Raw genomic sequence first — 23,881 nt, 5'->3', positions numbered from 1 at the left:
CCTAGACCTCTAAAGGTGTGCTGTGGTATCTGGCACTAACGGTGCGTTCACACTGCAGCGGAGCGGGCGGTGCGGGGCGTCGGCTTCCAATTAATTTTCAGTGAAACCAGGCGTTGACGCTCCCGTAGGGCATTGTGGGAAGGCGAGCGGAGCAGAGCGTTGAAAGTTAGATTTTTCTCAACTTTATGTAAATGAGGAGCGTTAAACGCTGGCGTTGGCCTTTGGCCAATTGGATTGGTTTCTTGTTTTTTGTAACGTAGCAACCGTTGCTCATGGTAAACATTTTCTAAGTTTCCAGATGGAGGAGAAACTGTGTTTCTGTGTATACGTGTCTACAAACCCAGTCTTGTTTTATACGTCTCTGTACGATTAAAGAGACGTTAACAAAAAAATATATAGCTCTATCTGGCGCAGGATTGCCGAGTTTGTCGGTGTCCCTGGTGTGTTTTTTGTACTTTTAGATTCAGTCTCGTCACATTAGCTAGCTACGTAGCTCTAACTTTCTTCTGTGCTAGCTGCATACTACAGTAGTCTACCTAGTCTAGTTCACCCGGCACACGATTGACATTCAACGTTAAAATGCTGGTTGGCAGTCACTAGCTAGCCATACAGTAAATGTGTAGTGGCCATAATCTAGCGAATGTTACTGGAAAGATTTACGAAGTGCTGTATAGCCTAGTTGACAAGATCATGCTACTAGACAGCGTATCTGATTCCTTGCATCATGTGTTTAAAAGCAGAATTTTGATCGAGACAGTCATGTAATGTCATCATCTACCGCTTGTCCGGGGATCAGGTCGCGGGGGCAGAAACCTAAGCAGTGAGGCCCAGATTTCCCTTTCCCCGGCCACTTCCACCAACTCTTCCTGGGGGACCCCGAGGCATTCCCAGGCCAGCCGAGAGACATAGTCCCTCCAGCGTGTCCTGTGTCTTCCCCGGGGCCTCTTCCCAGTGGGACGTACCCAGAACACCTCACCAGGGAGGCGTCCAGGAGGCATCCTAATCAGATACCCGAGCCACACCAGCTGGCTCCTCTCGACGCGGAGGAGCAGCGGTTCTACTCTGAGCCCCCCCCCGATGTCCGAGCTTCTCACCCTATCTCTAAGGGAGAGCCCGGACATCCTGCGGAGAAAGCTCATTTCGGCTGCTTGTATTCGCGATCTTGTTCTTTCGGTCACTACCCATAGTTCGTGACCATAGGTGAAGGTAGGAACGTAGATCGACTGGTAAATAGAGAGCTTCGCCTTTCGACTCAGCTCCGTCACCACGACGGACCGATGCAGAGCCCGCATCACTGCGGACCCCGCACTGATCCGCCTGTGGATCTCGCGCTCCATTCTTCCCTCACTCGTGAACAAGACCCCGAGATACTTGAACTCCTCCACTTGGGCAAAGATCTCCTCCCCGACCCAGAGATGGCACTCTACCCTTTTCCGGTCGATAACCATGGCCTCAGATTTGGAGGTGCTGATTCGCATCCCAGCCGCTTCACATTCGGTTGCGAACCGCTTCAGTGAGAGCTGAAGGTCGCGGCCCGATGAAGCCATCAGGAACACATCATCTGCAAAAAGCAGCGACCCGATCCTGAGGTCACCAAACCGGACCCTTTCAACGCCCTGGCTGCGCCTAGAAATTCCGTCCATTTAAGTAATGAGCAGAATCGGTGACAAAGGGCAGCCCTGGCGGAGTCCAACCCTCACCGGAAATGAGTTCGACTTACTACCGGCAATGCGGACCATACTCTGGCACAGGTCGTACAGGGACCGGACAGCCCGATCAGGGAATCTGGTACCCCCTACTCTCGGAGCACCCCCCACATGAGCCCCCGAGGGACACGGTCGAACGCCTTTTCCAAATCTACAAGACATGTGTAGACTGGTTGGGCGAACTCCCATGTACCCTCCAGGACTCTGCGGAGGGTATAGAGCTGGTCCACTGTCCCACGGCCAGGACGAAAACCACATTGCTCCTCCTGAATCCGAGGTTCGACAATCCGACGGACCCTCCTCTCCAGGACCCCTGAATAGACTTTCCCAGGGAGGCTGAGGAGTGTGATCACCCTAAAGTTGGAGCACACCCTCCGGTCCCCCTTTTTAAAGAGGGGAACCACCACCCCGGTCTGCCAGTCCAGAGGCACTGTCCCCGATGTCCACGCGATGTTGCAGAGTCGTGTCAACCAAGACAGCCCTACAACATCCAGAGCCTTAAGGAATTCCGGGCAGACCTCATCCACCCCAGGGGCCCTGCCACCGCGGAGCTTTTCAACCACCTCGGTGACCTCAGCCCCAGAGATAGAAGGGCCCCCCCGATGTCCCCAGACTCCACGTCGGAAAGCGTGTTGGTGGAATTAAGGAGGTCTTCAAAGTATTCCTTCCACCGATCCAGGACGTCCCCCGTCGAGGTCAGCAGCGCACCATCCCCACCGTATACAGTGTTGACAGAGCACTGATTCCTCCTCCTGAGTCGCCGGATGGTGGTCCAGAACCTTTTTGAAGCCGTTCGGAAGTCATTTACATTTAGTCATTTAGCAGACGCTCTTATCCAGAGCGACTTACAGTAATCACAGGGACATTCCCCCCCGAGACAAGTAGGGTGAAGTTCCTTGCCCAAGGACACAACGTAATTTGGCACCGCGGGAAATCGATCCGGCAACCTTAGAATTACTAGTCCGACTCCCTCACCGCTCAGCCATCTGTCATTCTCCATGGCCTCGCCGAACTCTTCCCATGCCCGGGTTTTTGCCTCCGCGACCGCCAAAGCCACGTTCCGCTTGGCCTGCCGGTACACATCAGCTGCCTCTGCAGTCTTACCAGCCAATAAAGTCTGATAGGCCTCCTTCTTCAGCTTGACGGCATCCCTCACCTCCGGAGTCCACAACCGGGTTCTAGGGTTACCGCCGCGACATGCACCGACTGCCTTGCGGCCGCAGCTCCGGCCGCTTCAACAATGGAGGCCCGGAACATGGCCCGTTTGGACTAAATGTCCCCGGCCCCCCCGAGACATGATCGAAGCTCTCCCGGAGGTGGGAGTTGAAGCTCCTTCTGACAGAGGGTTCTGCCAGCAGACCCTCACATTATGTTTGGGCCTGCCAGGCCTGAGGCCTCCCCCACCATCGAAGCCAACTCACCAACAGGTGGTGATCAGTTGACAGCTCCGCCCCTCTCCTCAACCGAGTGTCCAAGACATGCGGCCCCAAGTCCGACAACACGACTACAAAGTCGATCATCGAACTGAGACCTTGGGTGTCCTGGTGCCAGGTGCACATATGCACACCCTTATGCTTGAACATGGGTTTTTTTATGGACAAGCCGTGTCTAGCACAGAAGTCCAACAACAAAACACCCCTCGGGTTCAGATCGGGGGGCCATTCCTCCAAATCATGCCCCTCCAGGTCTCACTGTCATTGCCCACATGAGCATTGAAGTCCCCCAGGAGGACGAGGGAATCTCCGGGAGAAGCGCTTTCCAGCACCCCGCCCAGAGACTCCAAAAAGGGTAGGTACTCTGAGCTGCCGTTTGGTGCGTAAGCACAAACAACAGTGAGGACCCGTCCCCCCACCCGAAGGTGGAGGGAGGCTACCCTCTCGTCCACCGGGGTGAACCCCAATGTGCAGGCGCCGAAACGAGAGGAAACAAGTATTCCCACCCCGGCTCGACGCCTCTCACCAAGGGCAACTCCAGAGTGGAACTCTCAAGGAGACTGGTTCCGGAGCCTTTGCTGTGCGTCGAGGCGAGGCCGACTATATCTAGCCGGAATCTCTCTACCTCGTGCACCGTGTACCAGCTCAGGCTCCTTTCCCACCAGCGAGGTGACGTTCCACGTCCCTAAAGCTAGCTTCTGCAGCCGAGTATCGGACCGCCAAGGCCCCCGCCTTGTTGTACTTGTTTGTTTGACCCAAGATTTCTAAACAGAACATTACCATGTGTTGCCCAGGTAAGCGGCGCACCCGACCATCCACGTGATGTAAAAGAACACGTGATTCATCAGACCAGGCCACCTCTTCCATTGCTCTGTGGTCCAGTACTGATGCTCACGTGCCCATTGTAATCACTTTCAGCAGTGGACTGGGGTCAACATTGGTACCCTGACGGGTCTGTGGCTACGCAGCCTCATACGCAACAAACTGTGATGCACTGTGTGTTCTGGCACCTTTCTATCAAAACCAGCATTAACATGTTCAGCCATTTGAGCTACAGTAGTAGCCTGGGTCTGCAGACCTACTTCCGCTCAATTTGGATTTTGCTTCTGTACTCGGTCTGGCCATTCAGTAGGTAAGTCAGATTTTGCAGGTTACTTTTTAACTGGCCAAGCAGCGAACAGAGGGAGTGGCTGAGAACGATGACGTTGATGCCGTGCACTAGTTTGTGTTGTAGTTCCGTAATGGCGGCGGAGAAAGATGCGAGCCAAGCCATTCAGTCCGTTGTGGCAACGCTGCCGAATATCCAATAGCTAAAGCCGGAGCAAGAACAAGTTTTGCTGAGTTTTGTTGGTGGCCATGTAGTCCAGGCAAAGTAACTCATTTTGGAGCCAAAAATAGAAGTAATTGTGAAAGAATTTTTTTCAGCATAAATCATTTCTATGAGGTGTCCAGAACAACATACTAAAAGTCCTAAGAAATTCTAGTTGTGTAAATATGTTTAATTCTCATCAATCCGAGATGTGTGCCAATAAGGCCAGGCAATATCACACCCCAATGGGGCAATTTTTGTTCCTTTACTCCTATCAAAATGAAACTTTACACAGTAAAACTACCCATGAAAAGTATTTTCTTTTGTATTACAGGTTTCTTTGAAAATGAATTTTAATATGCAAATGAGCTATACACTAATCGAATATGCCCAAAATACACCCAAATAGGCGCCACACTTATTGAATATGTCCTAATTTGCATAGGCAGAAACACCATTCATATGTATGACAAATACATCCGCCCAATCTTCATCCAATCATCCTACTGCCAATGACCCGATGGTCATTATTGGCATATATCTCCCATCAAAAACATGCCACCCCCGTCTTTTGGGTCCATACGTCCACTTCCCCTTTTCCACTCCATCATTTGGTAAAGACCCGAAGACTATGGAACTTTGCAGCTGTTGACGTTGGAGGGAGAGTTGCATTTACATTAATGCATTTAGCAGATGCTTTTATCCAAAGTGACTTCCAAGAGAGATCTTTACAAAAGTGCATAGGTCACTGATCATAACAAAGAGATAGCCCCAAACATTGCGGGTAGCCAAAACAGGAAGCATACATTTTATAAAACCAAATAAGTCCCAAAGGTAAGAACCATAAGAGCATGTAGTTAGACAAGTTACAATTAAACAACATGAACCTCAGAAATGCAAGAGTGTACCTGTGGAAAAAGCAAGCAACAATAATATTTTTTACAGCGAGTACAATCATTTTAAGTCAGTTACAACTAACCAACAAAGGCAACAAGTCTCTCAATAAGAGTCCTTGTGATCCTGGAGGAAACTATCAGGTCCAGCCAATCATTCCTAAGTACCGGAACAAGTGCGTCTTGTGCCTTTTCTTGTGGGGAGACAGTCAGTGTCTCCGATGGAGGTGGGGAGTTGATTCCACCACTGGGGTGCCAGACAGGAGAAGAGCTTGTGTTGGGACTGGGTGCTCTTGAGAGGTGGGACCACCAGACGGTTGTCAGAAGAAGACCGTAGGTGGCGGGTGGGGGTGTAAGGCTGGAGGAGAGACTTGATGTAGTCGGGTGCAGTCCCGTTCACCGCTCAGAAGGTCAGTACCAGGGACTTGAATCTGATATGGGCAGTGATGGGTAGCCAGTGAAGGGAGATGAGGAGCGGGGTAACATGGGAGCGTCTGGGTAGATTGAAGACCAAGCGGGTTGCTGCGTTCTGAATACTCTGGAGAGGGCGGGTTGCGCATGCTGGGAGACCGGCGAGCAGCGAGATGCAGTAGTCCAATTTTGAGAGGACAAGTGCTTGGACTAGCAGCTAGGTGGAATTCTCAGGAGGTATCACCTGATCTTCTGGATGTTGTAGAGGGTGAATCTACATGACCGGGTGACTGCAGCAATGTGGGCTGTGAGGGAGAGCTCGTCATCCATGGTAACCCCAAGGTTCCTGGCAGAGTATGAAGGGGTCACCATCGCAGATCCCATGATGATTGAGAGATCGTGGGAGATGGAGGGTTTGGCCGGGATGATGAGAAGTTGTTTTGGCGGGGTTCAGCTGGAGGTGGTGCTTGGTCATCCAGGCGGAGATGTCTGTGATCAATCCTCAATCCCAGCTGAGATCCCCGGATCAGTCGGGGGGAACAACAGGAACAGCTGCATGTCGTCAGCGTAGCAGTGGTAGGAGAAGCCATGGGAGGTGATGATTGGTCCAAGTGAGGTGGTGTACAGGGAGAAGAGAAGGGGTCCAAGGACAGAGCCCTGTGGGACACCAGTGGAGAGCTGGCGGGGTCCTGACGCTTTGCCTCCCCAGGAGACCTGGTAGGATCTTCACGACAGATAGGATGAGATCCACTGTAGTGCAGTGCTGGAGTTTGAGGTTCCACTGGAGATTGTTGCTACCTTGTCGTGGTGGGGAGGCTTGTGTGCCTCTGTGACCCTGAAGACTATACCGGCGGGGGTTATACCCAGGGATGGGCAAAATACATCAAAATGTATTTTGATACAAAATACAAAATACCCCTCAAATAAATGTATTAAAATAAAATACAAAATACTGGTGTCAGAAAATGTAACAAAATACAATACATGTATTTTTCTATTTAAAATATAGGAAATACTTTGGTAACAATTTGGTATAGCAGAGCATTCAGGTTTGTACACAAATCTCTGGTGAACCCCAAAAAATGAAAAAACTGTCACAGAATGTCAGTGTAACTAAGCCAAACTTTTAAGAGACAACAACTTGATTGATTATGTTACATAATCAATACATACACATAATCTATGAGTATATATATTTTTTATTATTAATGGGACTTAACAGCCCATAAACTTACAAACGTTGATATATTTATTCATTCAATATTGTCTAAAAATGAATTGATAATGTTCTTGTGTTTTTTAGGCTTTTAAGCTTATAATAAATAGTTGTTGAAAATTCAAAATTCTCTCTCTCAAGCTTTCGTGACGCTTTGACAGATCCATGTGTGATTTCCTATAGGCATAGGGGAGTGTGTTTGTGTGTATGTATTCCACACTACCTGCCCCTCCACAGGGATGCTAACACAATAGCAGTGTTGCATAAGTCCTTGATAAAGTCCACTACTGCACCTGGAGAGAGGACCCTCCACCTGACAAGTCACACAGACTCTCCCTCACACACACACACACACACACAAACACACGTACACACACTGAGGCATCAGAGGATGAGTAGGCACTCACTCTCACACACTCACTCACACATTCACTCACTCACTCAGTGAACAGGTAACTTAACAAGTGAGTTGAGACCCAACCACTGAGTAGCCAGTTTAGTTGCCTTTAAGAACAACTAACTTTTCCAATATTTCTGGGGTTATCCGCCACCTGTGTGGATTGAATATTATTCCTGCAAACGAGAACAGTCTCTCAACCGGAGCTGAAAAGGGGAGGGAGCAAAAAGGAGCTTGATAAGTGGGTACTGGTACTGCTGAAGAGAAAGCAGGTCTTTTCTGGTGTCCTCCAGAAAACGAAGGGTCTCTAACTCAGCTTTGATCTGAAGACTGAACTCTTGAACCGTTTTTTGATTTGTTGAGAAAGTATTTTGAGTATTTTAAATACAGAATTACTCCACTCTAAAGTATTTTGTTACAAATTACATTAGATTTTTTATCAGCCCTATCAAATACAAATGACAAAATACTCAAAAGTCTTGAAATGTGTATTTCAAATACAAGTAATTGAAATACTGCCCATCTCTGGTTATACCCCTGGCAGGTACTACCAAGCCAGGCAGTTTTCAGGTTAGAGGCCAGTCTAAAAGCTGCATTGCCATCACCCATTGGCAGTAGGATGATTGGATGAAGATTGGGCCAATGTATTTTTCATACATATGAATGGTGTTTCTGCCTATGCAAATTAGGACATATTCAATAAGTGTGGCGCTCATGTGCATGTTCAATCTAATTTCAAAAGAAACTTGTAATACAAAAAAAGTTACTTTTCATGTATACTTTTACGATGTAAATTTTTATTGTGATAGGAGTAAAGGAAAATATAATGCCTATTTGGATGTATTTTGGGCATATTCGATTAGTGTATAGCTCATTTGCATATTACAATTCATTTTCAAAGAAACCTGTAATACAAATATTTTTACTTTTCATGGGTATTTTTATTGTGTAAAGTTTCATTTTGATAGGAGTAAAGGAATAAAATAGCCCCATTGGGGTGTGATATTGCCTGGCTTTATTGGCACACATCTCGGATTGATGAGAATTAAACATATTTCCACAACTAGGATTTCTTAGGACTTTTAGTATGTTGTTTTGGACACCTCATAGAAATGATCTATGCTGAAAAATATTATTTTACAATTAGTCTGTCGTAAAACGCTACTTTGCCTGGACTAATGATGTTGTGGCCCTCCTCCCCACGGGGTTCTGGAAAAGTTTGATTTTCCAGGTACGGCAGCTGGCTCTGTTACAGTAGTGGTGAGGGAATTGGCTAAGGTGAACGCTAGCGATTGGTTATGGCAGATCAGAGTGGCTCTGGGCAGATCCAATAGTTTTAAACATCAACAGAGTACCCGCCCACAAGGAAGTCAACGCTTGTCAATGTAGCGAGGCCAGACTCTCTGTACAAATGAAATGTACGAGAGTCTGGTTAGGACCAGGGTACTACAGTAACTCATTTGTTGGATTGGACCACACAGGCCAGCCTTCGCTCCCCACGTGCATCAATTCCAGTAATTGGCTTCCAATTAAATTTCAATGAAGCCGGGCATTAACGCTTGTGTAGTGCATTGTAGGAAGGTGAGCGGAGCGTTGCGAGCTGAAATATTCTCAACTTTAAGTAAATGAGGAGCGTTAAATGCTAGCGTCAGCCAATCGGATTCTTGTAATGTAGTGACTGTTTGTCATGGTTAACATTTCTAGGTTTCACAGTTTCAAGATGGAGGATAAACTAACCATGTGTATCTGCACACCCAGAACAGTTCAAAACAAAGTTACGTAATGTGAAGAAACTGAATTTAAAGATTAAATAAAAATAATAATGCATGATGCAGGGTTGCTAATGTTGTCGGTGTACCTGGTGTGTTGTTTTTACTTTTAAATTCAGTCTTGTCACATTATGTAACTTTGTTCTGTGCCACTACTAGCTAGCAAGCCCAGCCGACACACAACTGGTTACCTTCATTGTCCAGTGGAGTAACATTCTTTACTAGTAAATTACTGCAAAAAATCCCAGAACCATTCAATAGTAGATAAAGTCATTCTACATCTAGCCAGCATATCGGATTTCTTGCATCATGTGTTTGAAGGTTGTATTTTGATCGATATTAAGAGACTGCATTGCACACCATTAGTGATGTTAATGTCCAGTCGCTAACTCTGTTTATAATGATGCAAAAAAAGAGCCAGAACTATTGTGAGTTTTAGATAAGATTATGCTACATCTAGCAAGCGTATTGTATTTCTTGCATCATGTGTGTGAAGTTGTATTTTGATTGATATTGTGAGTACACAAACCCAAGTCTGCACTCTGACCATGACTAGTGACCTTAGAGAACTACAACTCTGTATTACAGTTTTTCACAATAGCTAAAACACATTTCTTGAAACAGTCACCCACTTAATCAAAACCTCATCTTCAAGCACTATTTACAAAACCTCTGAATCCTCTTGCAAAATGAAACTTTCGCCTCAAAACAGATTTACCTGTGCTCAAAATCAAACACTGCTCTCAAATCATAAACAAAGTGATCAAAATGATTTACACTATCAATCAGTCAGTAATCAATACACCAAAAAATAGAAAACAAATTGTTCAAAACATATAGTTCTCAGGGAGAACGTTTTTACGTAATCTCAAAACAAATTTCATATTTATCCGTCATTGTCTTTTGATGAACAAAGACATGTTCTATCATAGTAGCTCAAAATTGATCAGAAATTACTACTCTGCTTCGCTCTTTGCAATTTTTTTTGCTCTTTCTCCTCCTTGTACCCCTATACAGTACTGTACCCTGCATCTCACTATTCACAACTCACTCTTGTTCTTTGTTGATATGAACCTGCAACCAGTCAAATTATTGAGCAGTCAGTACTGTTACTGTAACAAATGGAAAGCACAATGTTCAGGGCCATACAATTTGTTCTTGTACAGTATACAGCTTACAATGCACAATACTACAGTATACAATACTACAGTAAAAGGGACAACAATCAAAGGAGTAAACATGTGATCAATGTGCTTCGTTTTGTCTTTGGGCTGGGTTAGGCCAGAGCACTTTGTCGACATCACAAGCAATATTTTCCCACCTTCAACAACCGGTTTGCTCTCTGAACTGGCTTATATTGGTTGTGTCATATCATTTGAAACAAGTAAAAATCAATTTTGAGTGGTTGTGTTTAGTCAATGACATGTTTTCTCTATTTGTATTTGATTGTTGCCATTTGTGTTTACCAGTATGGATGACATATGTGCATTAGAGTGTAGAATGTGTTTTAAAAATAAGTATGTATTTAGACTTTTGCAGAAAATGCTGAGTGAGATCTGCAAATGTGTTTTACCATGTGAAATGGTTTAAGGTATTGACAACAGACAGGCATAATTAGCTACATGAGTTCCGGCAACTGAGAACTTTGTTCAGCCAATGGGTTTTAGTGTTTTAGCAATTGAGAAAAACTGTAACACAGTGCACCACGCCCCCGAGCATGGTGCACTGTGGAAAGGCAAGCGGTGCAGAGCATTAAATACCGCTGTAGTGGACACGCACCGCTATTCCCCAGTCCTGTTCAATAATGTGCTCCGTTGTTCCACCTGGTGGTTATGTTGCTAATCATTTACACAGGGAAGGGGAAATTCAGAATAAATCTGTGCTTTAGATTTTTGTCATGCTGAAATTATTTGAAACATGAATACACACTACCATGCAATTAAATAGAAATACCTATGGTAAAAAACATAGCATACACATAGGGACCGTTATGTAATTACATTGGTATTAAGTGGATATACAGTATCAGTCAAAAGTTTGGAAACTTTTGACTGGTACTGTAGGTTAGGACAAAAGTGTATGAATGCACAGAATGGGGTGTAAGGGTTAAGTGTATGTTGTAAAGGGGCAGTTAAAGATTGTGTCCCCGAAACAAGACAAATTTTAACATCCAATTACCCATGGAAAGCTAAAACCTCCCCCAAACTAAGTTGCACTTGTGTAATAACTTGTACCGCTTAACTGTAATGAAGTGTAACAACATAGCAGTTCCTATGTAACAACGAGGTTGTTACTATAAGTATTGCTATTAAGTTAATGTAACTTTAATGTAAAGTGTTGCCCATTTCTCTGTACCTGTGTGACAGGATTTATTCTTTCATGGGTACACTTGGCCTCAAACTCTGGACGAGGTTGCTCCTCTTGCTCAAGGAACTCCACAGTGTCCCATTCATACTCCAGTTCCGCCTGATAACGTTTCCAGAGCTCAAGAAACAATGTCACTGCAATACAGAGCAAAGTATTTAATCAATAGCTATCCTACTTATTATAATGTATTCACCAGGAAGGGCATTGTAAAATTATAGTTAATGTTCAGAAGGCTGTTAGTGTAATGCTCAATTGGCAGCTACCAAGCCCAAGTTTTATTGCAAACACAATCTGTAAAACAAAGCTGTATTAACTGACGTGTTAGTATTAGTGGTGGTCCGTTATCGGCGTTAACGTGCTGTGTTAACGTAAGACTCTTATCGGGCGATAAAAAAATATTGCCGTTAATCTATTCTCAAAGTTGGGTTGGGAGCTGGGTCTATACTACGCAAGCTATGATGACTTTTACCTTGATATTGTATTACGTATGTATGTATACCTAGCCCAATTGCACTGTAGGGGGCGAGAACAAGTCTTCGAACCTGTGTGTATGCCTTGTGTATGAAATTACCACATCAAACGTGACGTGCTAACAGGGATGCAGCCGCCGGGTTTGCTTCAGCGAAAATGTATTTTTAAGAAGCTTCCCAATGGAAACCTCGACGAGAAGCTTCCCAATGGAAACCTTTTGCTTCAGCGAAAATGTATTTTTAAGAAGCTTCCCAATGGAAACCTCGACGAGACTAAGGTTGTTTGCACCTTGTGCGATACGGAATTAGTCTACTGTAGGAGTTCTTCCATTCTCAAATACCACCTAAACGCAAAGCATCCCTTAGCTAATTCGGAAGATGCCGGGCCATGCACTGATGTAGCGCAGGGGAAGAGTCGTCGTCAAACTAACATGTTTGAGTGCAACCGAGGCAAGCCCGTCAGCACAGCTCTATCAGCCAAGCAAACTAATCTCCTCGCTCACCTGGCTTGAGAAACCCGTTTTCAAAGACTTACTTTCAGTCATTATTTGGGTAGCACAAATATTCTGAATGCCTTCGGCGGAATTCAAATGAGCCATTTTAATCTAGATTAATTCCAGTGAGATTAATCTAGATAAAAAAATTTAATCTATGCCCACCACTAGTTAGTATATTTTACAGTAGCTTACATTTTCATGTCAATTATGAATTGACAAAAGTTCAACTTTGGTCCGCTCCAGTCCATAGACCGTATATCTGACCGCTCTGACGTAAATCCTGCTTTCACCTTTGTATGTATTACACAGTCAAATTTACTTGTACATATGGATTGCACCGACACGCTGCACAATGCATGAGAATAGTGAGAGCATGGCAATACTAGGAATGCCAAGGATCACATTTAAATATTTTGTATTTGCACTAATGTTTAACTGTAGTTGGTGGTCAAGCCGTGAAGCGGCAAAGCCACCTTAAGTGTTTCTACCTATTCTTACTATTATTGGGTGTGCTCATGCCTTCGGCGAGCACAACCATTGTTCTCTCACATATATATTTATTAGGGCTGTCAAGCGATTACAACATTTAATCGCGATTAATCGCATTATTTCATATGATTTAATCGCAATTAATCGAAATTATTCAATCTATTTAATTTGTTAAAGTTTTACCCCAATAACACCCCAATGTTGTTGAAATAACATACTTATCTTCAAATAGGCCTAACTGGATGATAATGTCCATATAACAAGTTCAGATGGAACAAAATTTAAATTGTGAGGGAGTTTTATTCACTCACAAACTATACAGCTGTATAATAAACATCCACAAAATTAGACTTGTTCTGGAATATAAAATACATTTAAGACATGTTGTCTCATAGCCTACTACGATATCCTGCTCCATAATATTCAAATTTCACTCATACAACATACTTCAGATACCACAGATTGACCTTAATATTGAACATTACCGTTTCTATTTTATTAAAACCAGTCATCTGCTCGCTTCTTTTGCGAGTGTTGTCTGCCATACAACCGGAGCAAACGCTGTTGCTGCTACAGCTAACGCTGCTAACGCTGCTGTAGCTGTGTGCTTTGCTTTCATGATGTGATAGTTTAGGCTGGAAGTACTTCGGTGATAATTAAATGCCTGACAATCACAGGGATGCAAACACATGTATGGTCAAAAAAGAGAGAAGTATTTTCATCCCTCGCCCTGCAGCAAATATCCATATACTTACATTGCCACCAACCCCCTGACATCCCTGGCCCACCCCTATATGCACATAGAGTAAAATGACATTCTGAAGATCAAAATACACCAACACTTATTTGTAATATTTATTTCATTTTATTCCGATACATAAACTCTTATTAAACTATCTTGCTCTTCTTCTGGTTTTACTCCTTCTTCCTCTTCTTCCTGGCCACCTCTAAGGGCACTAAATGTTGATGATCCTAGCCAACTCCTTCAGCTGAGTAACAGCCTGGGAATGGCCCCTCACCACAGGATCAATGAAGGACAAGGCCTGTAGGGTCTTACGTTTTAAAAGTTAGTTTGTTCTACTTGCCACAAGTTGTGTATTGTCACCTTCCCAATAAAATCCATGACAGTAGGTGATTTCTTTAAGACTGCAAGGGAAGCTCGGCCTCCCCTAAAATGTCCAAAAAAATTAAGGTCAAATAATTACTTTTGTGTGAACATTTTGAATGTGCTCTGGATAAGTAAGAGCGTCTGCTAAATGAATAAATGTTAGAACACGTTCATCTCGAAGACGAGTTCGTTCAGAATCAGATACATTATAGTAGCAGGTCGACTGACTCGATTTCCTTCTCATACTTTCCCATAGCATCACAGTGCATTTCTCTGTTGAAGCCCAGCGTCCAGGGACTTGAATGGAGCTGCTTTGAACAGGTTTTTTTGGGCTTCGAAACTCTACGGTCATTGGATAAATGCTGCGATTATGTCCCTCCCAAGGACGCTCAGCGTAACGCACGCCGGGTTTCTGCTTGATGATTGGAGGGTCTGTCGAAAGACTGCATCTCCTTTTTAATCATAGCGATTTTGTAGGCTACTATAAAAAGTCGCCGAAGCTATTCGAGCTCAGTCCCACTAGTGGATTTTTCAAGTGTAGTCAAAAGACAAACTGCTGCAACCTATTTCTTTGTATTTGTTGGCGAAATTGCCAGCCATTGTTAGCCAAATCGATGAGCCTGCGTTGTTGCTAATGACACACACAACCTGCGTGACCCACAGAGGTTGCGGCCAACGTTGAGTGAGTGAGTTGTCATGGTGATTACAGTTATTACAGCTCCTGATGGAGCTTTAGATTGGACACGGAAGATATAAAGCACATCTAGTAGGAAAAAAATATAGGCTATAGCACAAAATCACGCACCAATGAAAACTTGCTTGTATTGCGTCTAGGTCCGGATTCGCCATTGAGTCACCTCGCCATAGACAGTAAAAGATACGCAGCAAGAAGACACACGAGTAGGCTAGTTTACGCTTGCGCGCAAAGGCTACTGCCGATTTGCTTATTTCCTACTTACTTGTTTGGTGGAGGCAATCCAGAATGACTGTTGGTGCAATTATAATCAGACCGCCCCCCTTAAAAAAAACTCTTCGGTTCTGCACGATTCAAACAAGTCACCCAAACTGCCGTGAAAAAAGCGGGAGGCGCCGAAAAGCGTGCCGTTTGCATCCCTGCAATCAGTACACAAAGCCTTAGTTTTGTCAACCGAGACGTCTCGCAACTTTTTGAAATGGAACTTCTCATCTAAAAGCTCTCTCTCCATCATTCAGCTACCGTCGGCAGTCGAAGTCATGTGACAACAGGTGATTCCCAGGGTCAAAAAGAAACCTGCGTTAACGGCACAATTTTTTTTTTGTCGCGTTAATGGCACAAAAAATGTTTTGTAGCGTTAAAGTAAGATTGCTTTTACGCGTTATTAACGTGTGGTGGCCAAGCCATGAACTGTTACACTTTAACATTACAGTTATTATAAGGGGCCAAGCAGCGAAGCTGCGAGGCACCTATTGTAATTGGTTGTATTATTAGGGGCCAAGCAGCAAAGCTGATGGGTGTGCTCACGCCTTCGGCGAGCACAACCATTGATCTCTCACATATATATTATTCCAGGGCGGCGTGTATTTAAGGGCAGCGTTTAATCAAAGAAATACGATTCGTCGATGAATCATTAATATGATTCACCCCAGCATTGCAAACATTAACAGGCAAAATCAGTGGTGCCCCAGATATGTTTTATAGGAGTGGCAAAAAAGAGAAGCACAAAGGTACAACACTCTTCCACTACCATTATCTCTAATTCACTCTCCTGAGTTTCATCTGTGTTGTATGTAACTGCTAATCTAAAATGGGCCTACATTAAGTTTCAAAGAAATAGTGTACTAGTGCAGAATAGAGGAACAGGGAAAATGTTGCTGGTGTGGAAAGTCCCCAAAAACTGTGCTGAATGGGCAACAAATATTGGATTATAGATTAGAGTGTATTAAGGCCCAATTGCAGAAGAGGATTTTTTTTTTTTTTTAGGATTTTTGAAAACAGTGTCACTGTGTGGGGTATGTTTTTAGGGCTACTTCTAATCCTCATGCGGCCGCCGCATTTATGCCTTGGCGTGACCTGCACTGGGAAAGAGGGAAACAGCATGGATGGGGAAAGTGTGTGGGCAGAGCAAGCAGTAGTACATAACCTACACACGTCCTTTAGTAAAGTGTTACCTCACTTTCATAAAGTTATTGTTGTAATCAAAGCTTTTAAAGAATGGATCTCTGCATGATGGGCCTGACCAGATCAATAATAACTATAATAAAAATACAAATCAATTAAGTCAAAACCTTCCCCAAAAGTATGAACAAAGTACCAACAGAGCGTTTATTCTATTAGTGTCAACGCAGGCTTCCCCTCCCACCCCATTCTACTGTGGACTATTCCTACGATTGTAGCAACTGCGCAGCAAAGCACGTCATTTCAGTTGGTAAATACGAGATAGTAGAAGAGTGAAGTGAATGCAAAAAACAATTTGCTAAATGAAACGCAACTCCCCGAGTGGAGCACAAAAGAGAAAGACAAAAGAGGAGAGTAAACAAGTAGTTTCCAAACTGAAACTACTGAAGGAAATGTCATTTTTCTCTCCACTGGTATCCAATGATGCGGTAGCTAGCACAAGTGCAGCTCAGTGAAGTTTGGCTAGCAACAGCTACTGTAGGCTAGCTTGCCCGTTGCACAAGTTATCGGGGACAGCTTCTCCACGCAGGTCTCTATACTGACACCAAATTTTGCATTGTTACTGACAATGATCGCTTCCAGCAAACTGTTTTTGAATTAGCCATTTCCCCCTCAATAAATATCAAGCTTATTTACGTTTTTGGGGGTATATTTTCAGTCAGCAGATGATATTGTTTGAATCGCGATTCCATCTGAAATACTGCCGGTGACAATATTGTACAATAGCTTGTTTCAAGGGGGTTCTTAATGCAATATGAGCAGGCTAAATGCTTGAAAATATCACTAGAAGGGAAAAACTTAAAGTGTCATAGAGGTTAGCACCGTTTTACACCGGATTGCCCAATATTTTCGTTTGATCCAACTTTTCAACTGCGGCTGCTGTAGCTTATCAATATTCCCTCTTGCAGGGGAAATGAGAAGACAACCGTTTTATTCTATGCTTCACTTTTTGTATTTTGAATTGTAAATGAGCAGCAACAAATGTATGCTTTAAATCTATGCAATCTCCATAAATAGTAATGGCATATGCATTTTTATATAAAATATACAGAAATATCAGTTGTAAAATTACAGTTAATAAACTGACCCTTCTACAACCGACGCTAGCAAGCACACCCTACAATTTTTCTAGAAATTGTACCCTCTAGTTATTATTATTATATTAATAACTAGAGAGGGTACAATTTCTGGGGAAATTGTAGGGTGTGCTTGCTTGCTTCGGTTTAAGGCAGTGGCGGCTGCTGGTCTTTCAAATAAGGGAAGCTCATTTTCGGCTTACATCATATACATTTTCAGTTCACTGGCTAGTTCACCCCTACGACACTAGCCTAGCCTACTGTATGAATGAATAAACTAAAGGAAAAATATTAAGCCTGAAGGAAATGTGTGAATTAGGTTAAACTAAAACAAGGAATGTGATGTTTAATTGTATGAAATATATGATGAAAATTGGCTAGCAATTTCGCCAAGCAAATACCAAGAAATAGTTTGCCGCAGTTTGTCTTTCAACTGCAGTTGCAAAATCCGTGATGAGACTGAGCTTGAATAGCTTCGGCGAGTTTTATAGTACAAAATCGCTGTCAATCAAAAGGAGATGCAGTCTTTCGACAGACCCTCCAATCATCACGCGGAAACCCAGCGTCCAGGCCAGCCCACTCCTCCATTCACCCCCAGAGACGCTGAGCGTCCAGGGCGGGACATAATCGCAGCATTTATCCAATTACCATATAGTTTTGAAGCACTCAAAACAACTGTTCATAGCAGGCCCATTGAAGTCCATGGAAGCTGAGCTTCCACAGGGAAATGCACTGTGGCGCTACGGGAAAGTATGAGGCGGAAATCAGTCAGTCGACCTGCTAATATATGTAGCTGATTCTGAACGAACTGGCCTTCGATATGAATGTGTTCTAACGAATTTAAATTTGAACACAATGGTAAATATTTGACCATGATTTTTTTTTTATGCCCCTCTTTAAGAAATCGCCACTGGTTTAAGGCGGGTCCGATTTACATTTACATTTAGTTATTTAGCAGGCGTTCTTATCCAGAGCGACTTAGAGTAAGTAGAGGGACATTCCCCCGAGGCAAGTAGGGTGAAGTGCCTTGCCCAAGGACACAACGTCATTTGGCTCAGCCGGGAATCGAACTGGCGACCTTCAGATTACTAGCCCGAATCCCTAACCGCTCAGCCACCTGACTCCCTTCTAGTGATATTTTCAAGCATTTAGACTACTCATATTGCATAAATCATTAAGAACACTCTTTGAAACAAGCGAACCTCCTTTGAAACAAGCGAACCCCCTTTGAAACAAGCTACTGTAACAACGTTGTCACTGGTAGTATTTCAGATGGAATTGGGATTCAAATAGTACCGTCTGCTAACTGAAAATATGCCCCCCAAAACGTAAGTAAGTTTAATATTAATTTAAAGGGACATGGCTAATTCAAAAGCAGTTTTCTAGAGGCAAGCTAGCTGCTGTTGCTAGCCACACTTCACTGATTGTTTGAAAGCGCCGGAAATGTGAACGTTTCTTTTATAAGGGATAATGTATAGAACGCCGGTCATTATTGGGAAAATAAGCCCAGACAGGGCGAACAGCACCCCGACGCGAAGCGGAGGCTACCGCTTATTACACGGCTACTTGCCAACAAAAATAACTTAACACAGTGTGTCTTTTTACAATGTATTTGTTACCATTCGTATTGTTGATCAGCAGAGAAATAGTTCTCCAAAGACGTTGAACTTCATAGACTTTGAACATTCTTTAGGCTTCAAATCAGCTGACGTCGCTAAGGAACAGAGTACGCTGGGGTTGAAAAGTTACCGGACTACTTGCGGAGTGCTACGAAAGACTTGAATCCAAGGCAAAAAGGCCACTTCCCTTGACAGCGGTCAAATGTGCATAGCAACGGTCAAATATGAGAAAATTGTTCACCGAAGAACGTTGGGAACCCCCATTCAAGTGAATGGAGCATTCTACAGCATTAAAGAACAGCCGTGTAATAAGACATAATAAAGTTTAGCCATAGCTGTGGCATTGAAGACAGTACTGTAGCCATGGGCGTCAGCAGCATTTTGAGAGTGGGAGGGACACATTATGCGGGGGGTCTGGGGGTTTCTCCCCTATAATTTTTTTAAAGATGTAGATGCAAGTTCCCGCATTCTGGTGCATTTACCACAACTATTTACCATAGTTGTTATACATACTGAGGGGCTGGACATTAAAATATTTTGAAAACTAAACTTCCCAATATTAAGCAATGGGACATCTTCAACTACCTGTCACTTTTCAGCACTCACCTCAGCAACAGAGCTGTCTCCACTGCCCCTGCATGCTGCCCCTGCCTCTGACTCACTCTCAATCTCTACCACCTATATCAGGAGACATGGAGATGCATTGAGCATTCTTTCATATTGATAATAATAAGCTTAATGTAGATTTTTCATATTAAGATTTCTGAGATGTAAATCATGTTATCAGCATATAAAATTCACAATTGGTATAGGTTTAGTAGCCTAATAATTATGTAGGCTACATAAAAAAAATAGCATCTCCCTATAGCATGACTGGACAGTTCAGAAATGATCAAATTTGTGTTCAAACCTGTAGTCTTTTCCACAGATCACATCCTTAGGATGTAAGCTTTCAGAAAATACATGGTTTAGGTGGTTGAATCAGTTTCCCTAAATGGCACAGCCCAAAAAAGTATCAGCCATATGGCCTACTCCATTTACCAATACCGAATTTATTATGCATGGGCAGCAAACTGATATGGAGAGATGGACGTGTCTCTTGTCTCATTAGATAACATCCAGAGGGTATAAGCTTTCAGAGGATATATGGTTTTAATGGTTGAATCAGTTTTGCCTTCATGTTACAGACTAACATGTAGCAATAAAATTCAGCGAATTGCCAAAATTACAAGTTGAGCAACCTTATTTAAATTGGAAGACAATTCTGAAATAAAGGTTTTTTTCTTCTTTTTTTCAGTCATTAGAAAAACTAGCATGTTAGCTAAGGTTAACTCCAGATTAGCTAACGGTTGTTATGGCAATAAAAAAAAACACCAGCAATTTCTTTTGTAGCTACTTAGAAAAAACATCCTCTTTCTGCCTGAAACAGACGCCTAGGTCTGAACACGGCCAAAAGCACAACATATTTCAGACCCAGATTAAGAAATCAACAAATGCTGTTCCACTTGTAATGGGTAAATAAAGTATGGTATTGCCTAGTGCTAGATGTAGGTAAAAAGCTTGCTTCTCTAGCTAGCAATAATCATAATGTTTGCAGAAGGATCTTTGTGACTTTACTAATGCTATTATGGTCAGAGAATGTCTTATAAGGGTCCTTTGGCCACTGAAGGGAAAACTGGGCAACTTTGACTTACTTTCCTCTTCCTCGAAAAAACCCTCCTTATGTCCATCTTCTCGTCTGTGGAACAGTCATTTCTGAAGTGCTACTAGCTACAAGCGCGATGCGTCGATCAAAGAGTATGGGAGTTGAATCTGCGTGCGTGATGCTGTTTTTCTAGAAAACGTGGAGTGGAATTCTATTGCTATGGGTATTCTCCCTACTGATAAAGTGGAACGGATTTGATTGTGAAGCAATGGAAAGATCGCTGGACTAGTGGACCAGTCATGCACTAATATTTGGATCGCATATGTGGAGGGGTCCAAACGACTTTTTGGGGGGGACCCCCAAAGTTACATTGCGGCGACGCCCATGACTGTAGCCTACTACTACACACTGCCAGTGGGCGAGCAGAGTCTGTGACTCTGAGGCTAACGTCAAAACAAGACGCGGTCTCACTCAAATTCCAAGTTTTACACAAATTACGAAAATATGCTGACCCGAGTGGCTGACCTGAGTGTCAACACTCATTGACAACACTCAATGGAGGCTGACGGGGCTCTCACGTAGCAAGCAAATCAAAGTTTTTACAGCAACCTACATTAAAATCTCACCACCTGGATGTCTTCACAATAGTCATATCGTCATAACATTTCCCTCTTTCAGTTTTTTCGTGTAAAATTTAACTTCAAAATTAGCTACGAAAATACTACTATGACGCTTTCTAGCATGGCTGCCGCCTAAAAGACTAGGCCGTCTCACGGGCGACCCCCGCACTCGCTCAATTTACAAAGACTTTAGCGACCTAAATCAAAAATCCGAGATGGCAGTTCCACTCTAAATCGCTTTCTCAACAAAGCCAAATGGTTGGGATTTTTTGGGGGTGGTATTTTTCAATCGTAATCCAAGCTCCAATTTGCGTGCTAAAACGTCTCTATCACGTTGTATCCATGCGTCGTTGCTAACGTGTGTTGACATGGTGACGTAGCTAGCACAGATTACCCTTCGCCGACTAAAGGCACTTTGTCGCCACAAAAACGTTGTAACCTCCTAAACTGTGCAACGGAACGTAAATCCCAATACAAGCAACGCAATCGAGACCAAAACGAACATTTTGACACAGCTGTCAGTGTAGTCCAAATATTGACTGAGCCTTAGGGGGGCAAAAATAACTAGAAAAGGCTGTTCCTGCGAAACAGCAGCGAGAATGCTGAAAACCTGAATGGGGATAGCTGACCATGCTAAAAAAGCTGAACATTTTGAAAAAAAAATGAAAGTTATAAGCTGAAGCTTCAAAGCGACCGAAAGATATTTTAAATAGGGGCTGGAGCTGGACGAAGGCCTAAAACTACAGGAAAGAGAAGAAAAATGCAAAACAAAGTGAAAAAAATCTGAAAGAAGAGAAACAATGCATAACAATGTGAACATTTAGCAAAAAAATATTTGCTGGAGTTTCAAAAGGCCTGAAATGTATGTTAGAAAGGACCTGCAGCAAGATGAAGGCAGAAAAGAGGGAAACAAATTCAAAAGTACTGGCAGTTGGAAGATACTGCTGTGAAAGGTATTTTTAAAAGGACCTGGAGCAAGATGAAGGCAGAAAACAGAAGAAAATAAGAAGAAAAATGCTAAACAAAAAGGGGAACATTTCAGAAAGATGAGCTGCAGGAAAATTTGAAAATTGAGCAGAAAACCAGTTGCTGAAGTCTGGGTTGAACGAATTTGAACGTAAGAGGACAACACTGGAATGACTTGAACTTGCTGGAAAAACGTAGCAACCGCTGGTCATTGGCAACAGACTGGCAACATTTCTAACCTAGAATCTCAAAACGGAGGAGAAACTAATCATGCGTGCCTGCACACCCAGTCCTGTTCAGACACTTAATTTAAGATAACATCAAAATAATAATTCATAGAGCAGGGTTGCTGATGTTGTGGTTGTCCCTGGTGAGTTTTTTATACGTAAATAACAAGATCATACTACATCTAACCAGCGGATCATTTCTTGCAAGTGTGTCAAAGTGGTATGTATTAACACCGTAGGCTTGAATAATAACCGAAGGCGTGAAGCTTGAGAGGATGCAATGGAAGATTTCCTACATAAGCTAGATCTAAAACTTCAAATTGAAAAAGGAGAAGATATTTAGAGTAAAGACAAGTTCCTTTACATATGTGTTCAATATCGTCAATTAAAAGTAAAAGCTTTCCAGTTACGAAGCGTTTGTTCATAGGATTAACGCCAGCTGCAGCAAACACTTTCCCCAGCCCTGGTTTGGCTGTTCGTGACGGTCAGCTAAGACAGTCCAGCCTCGATTTTTGCAGATTTCTCTAAAACTTGCTAAAATAAAAATGATCTAGCTAGATTTTGTACACTTTAAGCTCAATGTACATACCTTGTTTGGCCAATTTGGTCGATTGTGGAAAAAAAGTAGAACCGTTATTAGTTATGGAGAGCCATCACGCTATCGATTATGAGAAATGTAGCTAGAATCCACACCTCAAACAAGTTAACCTAGACGCAAAACTGTACGTCCAATCCAAAAAATAAGGATATTTTCCAAGACTCTGCCGAAACCATTGATATCCTTTATGTGTCTGTGCGGTCAGAAATACAACTCTTTTTGCAGTTTCCAAAACGTCACCCAATTCCACTTTCATGGTGCGTATCTGTTTGGTTGCCACGGTGATGGCGCAGCTGTGATTGCTAACGAGCTGGGCAGAGAGAATCACAAATTTAGCTGGAATCCAAACTGAAACAAGTTAACCTAGACGCAAAACTATACGTCCAATCCAAAAAATGAGGATATTTTCCGAGACCCAAGACTCTCCCGAAACCAGACATGTCATTTATATGTCTATGTGGTCAGAAATACGACTCTACCGGCAGTTTACATTTACATTTAGTCATTTAGCAGACGCTCTTATCCAGAGCGACTTACAGTAAGTACAGTGACATTCCCCCCAGTTTTTGTACCAAGTAAACTGAATTGGCCCACTTTTTAGGTCATTTAGTACACTTTAAAGTACACTTATAGTGTATTTCAAGGTTTACTTTTGGATACTGCAAAGTAGCCTGTGTAGTGCACTTTCAGTTCATCAAGTATACTTCCTCAAGTACTTCAAAGTATACTTTGGAATACTCTAAAGTAGCATGTGTAGTGCACTTTCAGTTCATGAAGTATACTTCCTAAAGAGCCTCCAAGTATACTTTGCAATACTTTCAAGTGCACTTTCAATTAGTACCTCAAGAAGTAAACTTAATAAATTAAATGTTACTATGACTTACTGACTTACGCCTCAGATCTAGCGTCA

The 23,881-nt window shown here is 43.1% G+C and overlaps 1 protein-coding gene across 4 annotated transcripts in view; it reads right to left on the bottom strand.

The window, feature by feature from the left end:
• The window catches only part of ano6 (anoctamin 6), an 88,850-nt gene that overhangs the window by 23,339 nt on the left and 41,630 nt on the right, over window positions 1-23,881 (bottom strand). For all 4 annotated transcript variants that reach the window (XM_047022621.1, XM_047022622.1, XM_047022624.1 and 1 more), the window contains one exon: window positions 11,490-11,635. In XM_047022621.1, the coding sequence (XP_046878577.1) occupies window positions 11,490-11,635 (146 nt within the window). The remainder of the gene's footprint in view (window positions 1-11,489; window positions 11,636-23,881) is intronic.

Source organism: Hypomesus transpacificus, chromosome 7 (genome assembly GCF_021917145.1).
Source record: "Hypomesus transpacificus isolate Combined female chromosome 7, fHypTra1, whole genome shotgun sequence".
Classification (NCBI taxonomy): domain Eukaryota; kingdom Metazoa; phylum Chordata; class Actinopteri; order Osmeriformes; family Osmeridae; genus Hypomesus; species Hypomesus transpacificus.
This window is presented reverse-complemented; position numbering and strand designations above follow the sequence as displayed.